This window comes from Euprymna scolopes, chromosome 7 (assembly GCF_053919585.1).
Source record: "Euprymna scolopes isolate OS-2025 chromosome 7, ASM5391958v1, whole genome shotgun sequence".
Taxonomy (NCBI): domain Eukaryota; kingdom Metazoa; phylum Mollusca; class Cephalopoda; order Sepiida; family Sepiolidae; genus Euprymna; species Euprymna scolopes.
Window position 1 is genome coordinate 81,346,154 of NC_136488.1, and position 12,769 is coordinate 81,358,922.

At 33.3% G+C, this 12,769-nt stretch overlaps 2 protein-coding genes across 8 annotated transcripts in view; one reads left to right on the forward strand and one right to left on the reverse strand.

The window, feature by feature from the left end:
* Positions 1 to 12,769, reverse strand: part of LOC145279801 (large ribosomal subunit protein eL30-like) — a 145,251-nt gene that overhangs the window by 93,526 nt on the left and 38,956 nt on the right. The gene's annotated exons all lie outside the window — the stretch shown is intronic.
* LOC145279798 (uncharacterized protein C8orf34 homolog) overlaps positions 1 to 12,769 on the forward strand; it is a 106,156-nt gene that overhangs the window by 38,139 nt on the left and 55,248 nt on the right. For 6 of the 7 annotated variants that reach the window (XR_013868454.1, XM_080131131.1, XM_080131133.1 and 3 more), the window contains 4 exons: positions 4,661 to 4,728; positions 7,271 to 7,317; positions 8,623 to 8,660; positions 10,445 to 10,507. Coding sequence is in view for 6 of the 7 variants with exons in the window: in XM_080131131.1 (XP_079987257.1) it covers positions 4,661 to 4,728; positions 7,271 to 7,317; positions 8,623 to 8,660; positions 10,445 to 10,507 (216 nt within the window). In the remaining variant the exon portion in view is untranslated. The remainder of the gene's footprint in view (positions 1 to 4,660; positions 4,729 to 7,270; positions 7,318 to 8,622; positions 8,661 to 10,444; positions 10,508 to 12,769) is intronic. The other variant, XM_080131132.1, reaches the window with a different exon arrangement.

Consider the following 12,769-nt stretch of genomic DNA (forward strand, 5'->3'; position numbering starts at 1 on the left):
GTAGGAGGTTGCCAACACCTTCCTGCAAGAACTTAACATTGCCATCTCACCTAATGGGGGATATACATAGACATAACAAAAAAGAATAGACACCCATAGAAACAGCTTATTTCAATAAACATGTAATTTATAGAACTAAATCAAAAATAAATGGTCACAAATTTGATAACTAATACTTGGTTGACATTCGTTTTGCTGTTTTTAATGCTAGGATCCTTCTATGCATGGCATTGATCAGTTAACAAATATCATCTTGAGGAATTTCTTGCCATGTCTGATGCAATAATGTTAAAAGTTCAGGCTTAGAAAATAGGTTCCTTTTCTTTTTGCAAAAATTCTGGTCTAATATGGCCCAAAGGTTTTCAATTTTCAATTTTTCCGGGAACTGACTTGGCCATGGAAATTTATTAAACCCATTTTTGCTCAACCAATATTGTGTTGTTCTAGGAGAGTAACAAGGATCTTTGTCTTCCATAAATAGGGAGTTAACTTTTACCACTTGAGAATATTGGTAGGAGTCCTTTATTTAATATTGAAACATATTTAGCAGAATAGATGTTTACTTCGCACTCCACCAGGTCTGAGCGACCATCACTCCAAATTGCACCCCATACCATAACCGAGAAACCCCTATGTTTCAGCATTGGCTGCAGTCTTTTTACGTCAAACTCTTTCTGAGGGAGCCTCCATACCCATACCCTTCCACTTTTGGGAAATAATGCAAATCGTGACTCATCAGAGAAAATGACATTGGTCCAAAAGGTCATAGGTCTCATCACCATTTCATTCGTAGACATTTTTGCTGATGACACTACCATCTATGGTAGCACATCTAAGACAGTAAACGACCAAGTTCTCTCCGAGTCTCTCTCCTCTGATCTTGATCACGTTGTACAATGGGGAAAGGAGTGGCTGGTTACTTTTAATGCATCTAAAACCAAGCTTCTATCTTTTCATCATCAACGTTCTGATCCCCATCTGGCATCAATTAAAATGAATGGCTCTCGTCTTGGGGAGGCCTCAAGTTTTGACAGGCTTCTGGGCTTGACCTTTACTCCTGATCTTAAATGGAATACGTACATCAAATCTGTTGCCAAAACCGCTGGAAAAATGGTAGGATCCTTCTATCGATCCAGTAGATATCTCACTGCTGATGCAATTCTCTATCTATATAAGAGCCAGATACGTCCAAGGATGGAGTACTGTTGCCACATATGGGCAGGAGCTGCTAGAAAAGACTTGTCCTGCCTTGATAGGGTTCAAAATAGACTTCGTGGCCTGGTGGGAGATGTCCTTTTCTCTTCGCTGCAACCTCTGTCTCACAGAAGAGATGTTGCGAGTTTGTCTCTGCTTTATCGTTATTTTCATGGAAAGTGTTCAACTGAGCTTCAATCTATGGTCTCCCCTTGCCAAACTTTCACAAGAAACACTAGACTAGCTGAAAACATTATCAATAATTTTCCCCACTCTTTATCTGTACCTAAACCTAAACATAGATTCCATGATCAAAGCTTCTTTCTTAGAACTGCACGCCTGTGGAATTGTCTTCCATTTTCCTGCTTTCCAGCTTTCTATAATATGGTTGTCTTCAAGTCCAACGTGAACAAATTTCTGATGAGCCGTTCCACTTAAGTTAACAAATTTACCGAACTTCCATTACTATCGATTACTATATTGTCCTTTTGACTACTCTACACTCTTTAACCCTTATCCTTGAGTGGCCTATCGACCTTGATAAGTGGTGACGTTTATGTAAAAAAAAAAAAAAAAAAAAAAATCACCATCTCACGAGTCCAATTTTGTGTGCCCTTGAGAAGAGGTTTCTTTCTCGTAACTCTATTATAGTAGCCCAGCTTGTGAAGATACTCGACAGCTGTTCTAGGATTGACACCAGCTTTTGTTGCAATGTCATAGGCTTTACACCGAGGATCCTCTTCAACATTTCTTTTCACAAGATGCAATATTTCCTTTAGAGATTCTGTGATGACCTGGATAAGGTTTTCTGCACTCTTTGTCTTGTGAATTGTACAATCACTCTATTAACAGTAGAAAGGGGTATTGAAAGATTTCCTGCTATTTTGCGTTAACTAAGACCGCCTTCATGCTGACCCACGATTCGTCCTCACAGAAATTCTGATAGGTCTGATGCTCCTTTGGTTAATGGTATGCTTCAATGTTGTTAGATGCAATTTTAATGAGATACTCTAAGTTATTTTGGCATTATTCTTATCTATAAATATAAATAAGCATATATTAATCTAAAGAAAAAATATTTATCTTAGTGTCTATTCTTTCCTGTCATATCTGTGTACATGCGATTGAAGACTGCTTATCAATTTGATATTCCCTTGAAACTTCCTCCTTCGGAGGAAGCCAGTTCAATCTATCTAGGGTGAATACCACTGATTTTGGCTTGTCAAAGTTATGTTGACACAATAGAAGCACACAAAGTTGTTGCATAATGTTATCAATATAGAAAAAGTGTTAAAATGCAATATGTAAATTGTTCATTGAACACAAGTTGCTATTATAGTTGGATTTAGTTTGTCTGTTTTATGGTATATCAACACTTTTTGACTTGTTTGGTTTTACTTGTATATCGTATAAGTCTGCATTTAAATGCATAGATTAGAAGTACAGTTATTAGTTATAGTGTTTCAGATCGAGAAAATTTCTGGTCTCATTGTTGTAAAGAGCTCCAAAAGAAACTGTGTTGCACATCAGCACCTCAATTGGTACAGCCATGTCACTCATTGTCAATCATCTGAAACGCTCCAAAGTGTGTCGATGGCCCAAGGCCACAAAAAACATGGAAGATGACTATCTACTCCTAGTGTGTGGTACAAAAGAAATAGCAACAGACAGGAGAAGTTGGACATAATTCATGAACTGTCTAACCTCAACATAAGATGCAAAGACGAAAAAATGCAAATAATAGAATAATAATACTTCATGGAATTTAAACTCGGCTTACTGATTCTATTGTCTGTGTCCATTTTGATTTCTTGGTACTTTTCCAGTTTACGATTCAATCTCTGGCAACTTTACATTGGCATCTTCATCATTATGTAAACAGCCAGAACATGCTGAAACGGCTGTCAGAAGATAATAAGTTTCAATGAAAGCTTGAAAGTTATTAAATCAAGAAAAATGTTTGAAATCGATAATAACTTTGAAATCGCTTAGTCAGCATAAAGTCCCCCTTCTCCATGTGTTTCTAAATAGAAAGCCATTCTTAACATAGGAAAGCAGGGAGGAGAGGGGGTGCCGTGATTTGAATTAATTGTTTGGTAGTCTTTGGTTTGGTATCTTCTGACTGCTTATAGAACCTGCTGGAAGATGTCGATGCTAAGTTGCCAGAGATTGAGTCATAAATTGGATGAGCATTGATTTCTTACTCATTTCTTTCTTTCCTCTTGAGAAGCATATTATCTCATATGTTAATGTTAATTAAGGATTTATGTCTAGAATCCTTATTCCAAACTGATGCTACCAGATCAGACTGCATGAATATATCAGCTTCTTGACTTAAATGCGTGAAACATTGATGTTATTGTTTTTTTTTCTTTTTCCTTTCCAAAACTCAATCATGTTCTGTAAAGCCCCCCCCCCAATAAAAAAACAAAAAAAATTTCTTTACAAAACAACCAAACTAAAAACCATGAATAAATATTTGAAGATAAAAACAACTTTCTAAAATTACCGGATTTAGCATTAAATAATCTGAAAAATGTTGATATGCTGTAAAACATTATTCTCTCCCCTCTTGGATAAGGTCCAAAAAAGAGTCTCCAATCTTAAAGGTTCCGCTTTGTAAACCTTTTGTAAAGCTCTAACGCCTGTCCCCATCGCCACAATGTTGCATCCCTATGCCTGTTTTACACGTATTTTAATGGAATGTGCTCTGATGAACTCATTGCACTTGTGCCTCCTCGACGTACATATCCCCGACAAACTTGCTTAGCAACAAAATGTAGCCCTCTTCACTGTTGAAGTTCCTAAATGCCAAAAAGCTTTCTACTCTAATAGTTTCTTCCCTCGAACAGCTAGACTTTGGAATTCACTTCCTACTACCTGTTTCCCTAACTGTACTGATATGCAGAAGTTTAAATGTAACATAAACCAACATCTTGTAAATCTTTCTTAGGCATGGTCCCAAATAGTAGCACCTTACATCCAAGTGACGATATGCCTTGTTTGGAGTGAACATGAGTAAAAAGAAACAATAACAACAAAAAAAAGAAACAACAACAAAAATAAGAAACAACAAAAAAAGAAACAACAAAAAAAAGAAACAACAACAAAAAAGAAACAAAAAAAAGAAACAACAATAACAAAAAAAGAAACAACAATAACAAAAAAGAAACAACAACAACAAAAAAGAAACAACAAAAAAAGAAACAACCACAACAAAAAAGAAACAACAAAAAAAGAAACAACATGAATAAATATTTGAAAATATATAAAACTTGAAGCATAAAAAGTTTTTTTTTCAAAATTACGGAACTTGGCATTAAAAAACCCGAAAAGGTCGATATGCCACAAAAGAACCATTACCTGACATGTTAATTAAGGACCTACGTCTTGAATCCTCATTTCAGTATAATGTTTATATCTAAAAAAAATTCTTTTTTTCTTTATATTTTATTTAACTTGACAGAGAATCCTGCTGACTTGATATCTGAAGGTGTTTATGACTTGCCTCCAGTTGGTTATAAACTAAGCAAGGTAAATGCCAATCTGTATATTAATAGCAATAACTGCAACCGTCTCTATAAACTTAATAAGCATGACAGAAATTTTCCCTCCCTCTTTTTTTCTATCTTTATCATGTGTGTATTTAGGCAGCAGTTTTTCATTTAAGTAAACATTGCTAAAAATTACAAAAAGCTTCTGCTTGATTATAGTTTTTTTTTTTTTTTTTTTACTTGAAGCTATCTCGTATGAAACCAGTAATAATATTTTAAAATGCTTAACGTAATGGAATTTTATCCTATGATGCCAATTCTGGTATTATGGAATTTAAATTGACATCTTTCCTGATAGATTCCGGGATATGTTTAATCACCGATTTTGGGTGGTTGGATGCAGGGTGAACATATAATGGATAAGCATTATCTTTTCTATATGGTTCGTAGGATTCTTTTTTTAGATTGAATGTTACATCAAGGAAATGTACTACTTTAATATTAGAGTTAATATCAACTTTAAATGGTGACAACATTTCTATTATTTGGCTATAAGTGAAAGATAATAATTCTCTCTATTTCATATCATTATGAAATTTTTTATAATTTAACAGACAAAAAATTAATTTTTTTAAATTGATACAAGCCTATCCGACAATCAGCAAAATACCACCTCTTCATTATAAATGTCTTCAGATGTTGCTTCTTTCCTCAAACTGCTTGCCTTTGGAATTTCCTCCCTGCTCCACATTTCCATGACTGTACTAACATGCAGAAGTCTAAATATAATGTTAACAATAATTGTATTGCACAACTCTCCACTTAGGATGCCCCTATAAATCTGGTCCCTAATTCACAGTAGCATCTTATGTCTTAGTGATAATGTGCATTGAATATAAGTAAAAAAACAAAAAAAAATTAATAAATATATATATATATATATTTTTTTTTTTTTTACATGGGTGTCACCACTTATCAAGGCCCAGAGGCCACTCGAGGATAAGGGTTAATAGGTATACATTAGTCATTGTAATTTTAGCATAGTAAACAGTGGGAATTTTGTAACTTGGATTACTTAGGGGGACGGTTCAATTAGAACTTGTTCACATTGGACTTTTTTTTTTTTTTTTTTCATAGGCATCAACACATTATCAAGGCCAAGAGGCCACTCAAGGATAAGGGTTAAAGAGTGTACAGTAGAAATTGGACAATATAATAATCATTAGTAATGAAAATTTGTTAAATTTGATAACTTATATGGAACGGCTCATCAAGAACTTATTTACGTTAGACTTGAAGACAACCATATTGTAGTCAGCCGGAAAGCAGGAAAACGGAAGACAATTCCACAGGCATGCAGTTCTAAGAAAAAAGCTTTGTTCATGGAATCTACGTTTCATTTGTTTCATTTTTCTTCAGTCAAAGTTCTAAAAAATCAAGGCGCCCCTTTCCTGAGGCTAACACTTGATCTCTGTATGAGATACATAGATATTCAAATGCTCCATTAAAGTTCTGCTGAGTTAATAAAGAAGTTTACAACATAATTTCCCTCTCTCAAATTGACCATTTAAATATGTTATAGTTTTTCTTGTGGTCTCTTGATCTTACTGGATTCCAGGACAAGAATTTTTCTTGTCTGGTGGAGTATTCAACTTTGTGCTGTTACTTCAGGTATCATCACTTGGAGAAGGTTCACCACTCCTTGTAAAAGCAAGTGTAGATTAACCATACCGAGATCTTATTTGGATTGCGAATACTTATGCGATTTTGAATATTTAGTCAGGGTTTACTTGTAGAAAAAGTATCTTCATCCTGACAAATCCCTGTATAGAGTAACCTTGTGTGCATTCACTGCACAGACCGTGATCATCTAATCATTGTGCCAATCAAAAGTTGCTATTCAATTCAGTCAATGCTGTGACAAAGGAATTCTCCTTCCAAACAAAAGCCACCATTTCAGTTTGAAAATAATTAAGTGTTTTATTATTTAGGAACTTACAAATGGTACACCTTGTCTGAACAACAGACTTACAGCTGAAAGACTTTTGGCCAACCAAATCATAAATCAAATGGTCCATCTTGCTTGAACAGATGCATAAATCCAACTGAGACATCCAGCTCTATCTGACTGATACACATCCACAGGGCTGGCTCTAACTGTCCTGGAATATATGCACCTTTGACCGGAAATCCTAAACATTCATTCTTGATTTCAATAGTCCTCATTCAACTATTCAAAGCCTAACTACTAAGAAATCCACTGGAGATAATAGCTACAGTGTCCACTTAAAAAGAGTAATTTCCAGACAATCTAGTAACATGACTTTTCTCAAGTCGGTTAGTTTCAGAGGAACCCTCATTTAATGAGACACAAGTTATTTAAAAAGAAAACATTTCTGAGTGGTCAAACTCACAATCAGAAATATTTTTTAATTTCCTCTGTGCCCCCACCACTTTCTCTTAGCCCAACATTTATTATCTGCAGCAAATCTGTTGTTCACATGCACCACTAAACATGCATTCTAGTGAATGTTTACATTCAAGTGTAATTAAAATGTTTTTTGTTTCGTTTTTATTTACAGACATTGCATGAGAGAGAAGAAACTGCTCAAGTCAAACTAAATATCAAGTGAGTCACTTTGTATTTATGAATGTGTGTGTGCGTGTAATACTTTTTGTGTATAAGTAGTATTTTCTGTATATAAGTGTGTATAGTACTTTCTGTGTGTGTGTGTGTGTATGCATGTATAAGTGTTTATATATGTGTGTAGTACTTTCTGTATGTATGTGTGTAGTATGTTTTGTGTATGTGTGTACGTACATGTGTAATACAGTCTTAATTTTATAAACATCTTTGGTGGTTCTCCACTTTCATCCCAATATTTAAAAATGATTATTGCACAAAAATGTTATCAAGTACTTACCTGCTAGTTTTAAAAAAAGTTGTACACTAAAATTTATGCAAATTCATCCAGTAATTTTGTTTTTTAAAAAATAAACGCACGGTTTATTGGTTAATACTTTCTACCTGGTAATATTACAATGGTCACATAAGATTTAAACTCTTTTTAAGGAAAGCTAATCAAAGGGGAAATAAGCGGTGACAAAGATGAAAAATGGCCACAGATAGATTTCACCAATAAAATTTTATTTTTTAAAAACAAAAATACTGGATGAATTTTATGTGCAAGAACTCTAAGACAATGAAAATGGATTAGAACTCAAAGTATATTTGGATGGTGAAGCTATTGAGGTTGTTGAGAAGTTTTGTTATCTTAGTGATTTCATTGGAGCTCAGGATGAAACAGGTACTAGTTTGATTGCAAGAGTTAGGAGTGGATGGAATAAGTTTAGGGAATTTCTGCCATAACTAACCAGCAGAGCGTTACCATTATCAGACAAGAATCTTTATAGCATGTGTACACAGTGTAATGATGTATTATAATGAAACCTGGCCAATGATGATTGAGGACATGCACTGCATAGAGAGAAATAATATGAGATTGATATGATTGATATGTAATTTCAGTCTTAACAACAGGCTTAGTTTTTATGAGCAAAGAGGAAAATTAAATATGGACAGTATAGGGAGATGTGTACAGAAGAATAGACTTTGATGATATGGCCACATTGGAAGAATGCATGGAAGTTCTTGTGTTAGTAGATGTAGAACAGTTGAGATAGCAGGTCCAGTTCATGGTGGAAAACCAAGGAAAACATGTGAGAAAGTGATAAAAATTGACCTGAGGGGGAAAGAGGAATAAATAAAGACCTGGTCAGAGATAGATTAGTTTGATAGTCAGTTTCCTAAAGCCATCTAATGCATGCCAGCATGTAAAATGAATGCCAAACTACTACTACTACTACTACTGATGATGATATTTTTTTTATGAATGTCTAATAATCAAAATTGCTTGCATTTTTCTTTTTCCAGTTTGTACTCAGGGGTTGCTCCAAGCGAGATTGGATCTGGTAAGTTTAAATAATTTTTAATTTATAAATTATTAATTTGAGAAAGAAATATTGCTGATAAGTGATACACATGATCCTTTCAACATATATGATTATGTATACTATCAGATATACACGCTCTCCATGTGCACACATTTGGTATTCTGTCATAAAACTTTTTCAAGCTTTCTGTGCTATCTCTATTCATATAAAGTTAGGCATGTGAATATGTTTTTATGTACAAGATTCACTCCCAAACTAATTAACTAATCATCTTTTTGTTTTTTTCTATCTAGCAGTGTAAAATTCAACATGTGTTTATGTACATTCAACTATATTGCTTCCAGCATTCTAAAGCTATTAGACTGGTATGCCATCTGAATGCTTCTTGTTGTCCATTTTGTCGTGTCAGACGTGCTTTGAAAACTCACAATTTTCCTTTAGTCTTCAGTTGTGTTAATGCTTGTGTCAGCTGAAAAACCTGTCTTCTTAATAGGCAATCTCTTTTATTGAAATCCTAAGACTTCTAGATTTGTCTCCATGAATTATACAGAAAATGTTATGATTGGTTAATCGACTTTTTTTTTTCTTTTCTTTTACTTTTTAAATTGTGATCTGGTCATATGACACTGTTTTGTGGACCTAGTTGTAAACAATGGTTCTAAGTGCTACCTGCTTTTCTTTTCCTCATGAGTATTGCTTCTTTATATACATCTATGCTGGCTGGGTTATGCCCTACTCTGTTGACCAGAAGAATTCATCTACAAAGAGCAGAAGACATTAGGCACTTGGAAAATTTCTATCACTATTGCCTTCATTGCATGTCTGTATCCAATTGTAGTAGTTCCTTTCATGCATCACAATGCAAAATTAACTTCCTCCGGCATGTCATCCTTCTGAGACGTCTACGCTGGCTGGATCATGCTCTTTACCATCAACCAGAAGAATTACAAAGAAATTGCCCCAGTTCCCCTACAGGGTTGGAAAAAAACTGATGTGGTGGATGAAGAAAAACTTGGCAAATTATGGTAAAAGCTGGCATAGAATCCAACCTGGATTCAGAAATCTGTGGAGTTTGTTGTCGGAACAGTGAGAGACTTCAAATCATCAAGCTTGGTCAGCTTATGTAAAAGACGCAGTGGCAAGGATTGATGAAGGATGGACTTGAATGAAAGAATGGTAAATAAAGATGCAGTCAAAGATAAGTTAGTTTCGAAGAACATTTCTAAAAGCCGCCCAACCCATGCCAGCATGTAAAACGGTCGTTAAACCAAATATGATGTAAAATTGTTAGTCTTCTAATGAATTACCTTAGTTTATATGTTTATTAATTATTCTAGGTTCTTATTTAGAATTCAACTTAATTAAAAAAAAAAATAAATAAATACAAAAAATTCTTTATATCCATCATGGAACAAAGATGTCATATTCCAAAAATCACAAATTGATCAAGTATCTTTTTTTTTAACTAAAAAAAATCAAAATTTACAATTTTTAGTGATTTAAAGTTTTAATTATTTTGAATACAAACAAAATCTCGGTAGTCGAATTGAGTTGTTGCTTTTGAATTTTGACATATTCTAAAACAACATGGCGTCTCTGAGCTCCTTCGTCATAAAATTTCATTTTCTTAATTAAAAATAAACTACTTGAACAATTTATGTGATTTTTGGAATATGACCTCTTCGTTCCATGACAAGTACGTGCATCATAAAGATTTGTCTGTATTTTCTGTATTTTTCTTTCTTTAATTAATTGAATTCTAAATATTCTTGCATTATATTTATTTTCCAATTTTTTTCCAGCAATGTCACATGTTGATGAATTTTCTGAGTACGATCATGAGAGTATTGGACAAAGGACATTAGGTAAAAACTAAAAAATCACAAATATGAGAAAGGAAAATATGAAAATTTCTTACAATATAAAATATATTTGAAGGACATTTTTATTTTTTTATATAAAAATGTCAATCATTAATGAATTTGTAGTGCTTGTTCAGAATTCCCCCCTTGTGAAATAATAAAAATAAAGAAAAATCTGTAGGATGTATATACCCATGATGGAAAATAAATATTGTATGCCAAAAATCATATAAATTGATGAAGCAGTTTTATTTTTATAAAGAAAATCATTTTTTAACAAATTTCTGTTTTTCTAATACCCACCTCCTCCATGTTAAGAATGGCTTTCTAAAATCTCGATTTCGAGTTATTTCCCTTGTTCTTTCAAAATATTTTCAAGATGGTGTTGTGAGATTAGTAGTGTTTGTAGTTTAGTCATAAAATTTGATTTTTTTTTTTTTTTTAATTTAAAAATAAAATTACATGATCATAGATGTACCATATGTTCTTTCTGTTATTTACATCATACAGATTTTTTTTCTGTTTTATTTTTTTAATATAGGGAAAATTCTGGACAAGCACCGAATTTGTTATGATGCTAATTATTTTGGGAGTTTGCAATTTTTATTTGGTTATCAATAAAATAGCAAAAATTACATTCTGTTAATTGCTTTGTATAAGTGGATATTACATGGTCTGGGTCTGACAGTTTAGTTTTATACGGGAAATGAAGATACTTCCTACCCACCCGACTAGTAGCAAAATCCCACTTCACTATTAATTCTCCATTTGTATAAGAGCCAGATATGTCCTAAAATGGAGCAAAGTTGTCACATCCGGGCAGGAACTGTTCAGAGCACCATATCTGGCCTTGAGAAGTTCCAAATTAGTTTTGAAACCTAGTAGGTTATGTCCTTTTTCCTTTCCCTGCAACCTCTTTCCCATAGAATAGACATTACGAGCCTGTCTCTGCTCTATTGTTATTTTCATGACAAGTGCTCTGTGGTCCCAGTTGCCAAACTTTCACAAAAAAACACACTTGTCTAGCTGCAACCGCTGTCAACTATTTCCTCCACTCTCTATCTGTGCCTAAATCTAATCATAAATTCCATGAACAAAACTTCTTTCCTAGAACTGCTCATCTGTGGAACTCTGTTCTGCTGGTCTGCTTTCCAGCTGATTACAATATGGCTGTCTTCAAGTCGAATATAAACAAGTTCTTGTTGAGCCGTCCCCTTAAATAATCAAATTATACCCAATTTACATCACTAGTGATTATTATACTGTTGTCCCGCTAACCACCGTATACTCATTAACCCTTATCCTCTCGTGGCCTTCAGGCTTTGATAAGTGGTGACTTCCATGTATTAAAAAAAAAGGCCCTTACTCGGATTATTAACTTTTGGAGTTTCCCTTGTTTCCTTGACCATATCAACATGCAAAATTTTAAATATAATTTAAACACACATCTTGCTACCTATCTCCCCACCCAGATTGCCCGCTTATAAATCTGGCTCCTATCATATTAACCTCTTATGCATTGAAACATTTTAATAAACTTTTTTACTATATTTACTAATTATTTAGGGACAGGTATGAGTTTGCAATTTTCATATCAATAAAATAACAAAAACTGCATTCTGTTAATTGCTTTGTATAAACTCGATATTATGTGGTCTTCGGCTGACAGTGTAGTCTCATATGAGAAATGGAAATAACCCCAACCCATCCAACTAGCAGCAAAGTCCTACTCCTTCACTATGAAGATCCTTAGATGTTGGAAGAATTTTTACTCTTATAAATTTGGATCAAAACACCCCAAAATAAGCAATGACTAAAGGGACATTTTTTTTTTTTGTTTTTTAGTAACACTGGTTTGTCAACATTTTACTTCTGCTTGAATTTAATGGTAAATGATGCATGATGTATTTTTAAACTTTTAGATCACAGATTTTTTTATTAAAGAAAAAAATTTACTATTTAAAAAAATGTTTACTTTAAAAACGGTTTTATTTACAAATTTTTTTTTAATTAAAAAAGTGTGTATAACAACACATGCTTTCAAATAAAACTGTATTTCGTAAATTGTTAGCAAATGAATTCGGATAATATGTAAAACTTTTTTTAAATTAAAATTATTCTTTTAAATTTTATAAACTTTACTGAAAAAAAAGTTTATAATTTTTTTCTGTAAGCTAAATATCTAAACAAACGAAAAAAATTTTTTAAAAAAGCAATTTTATTTATAAATATTTGTATTGAAAAGAACTTTGCTATTTATTTTCA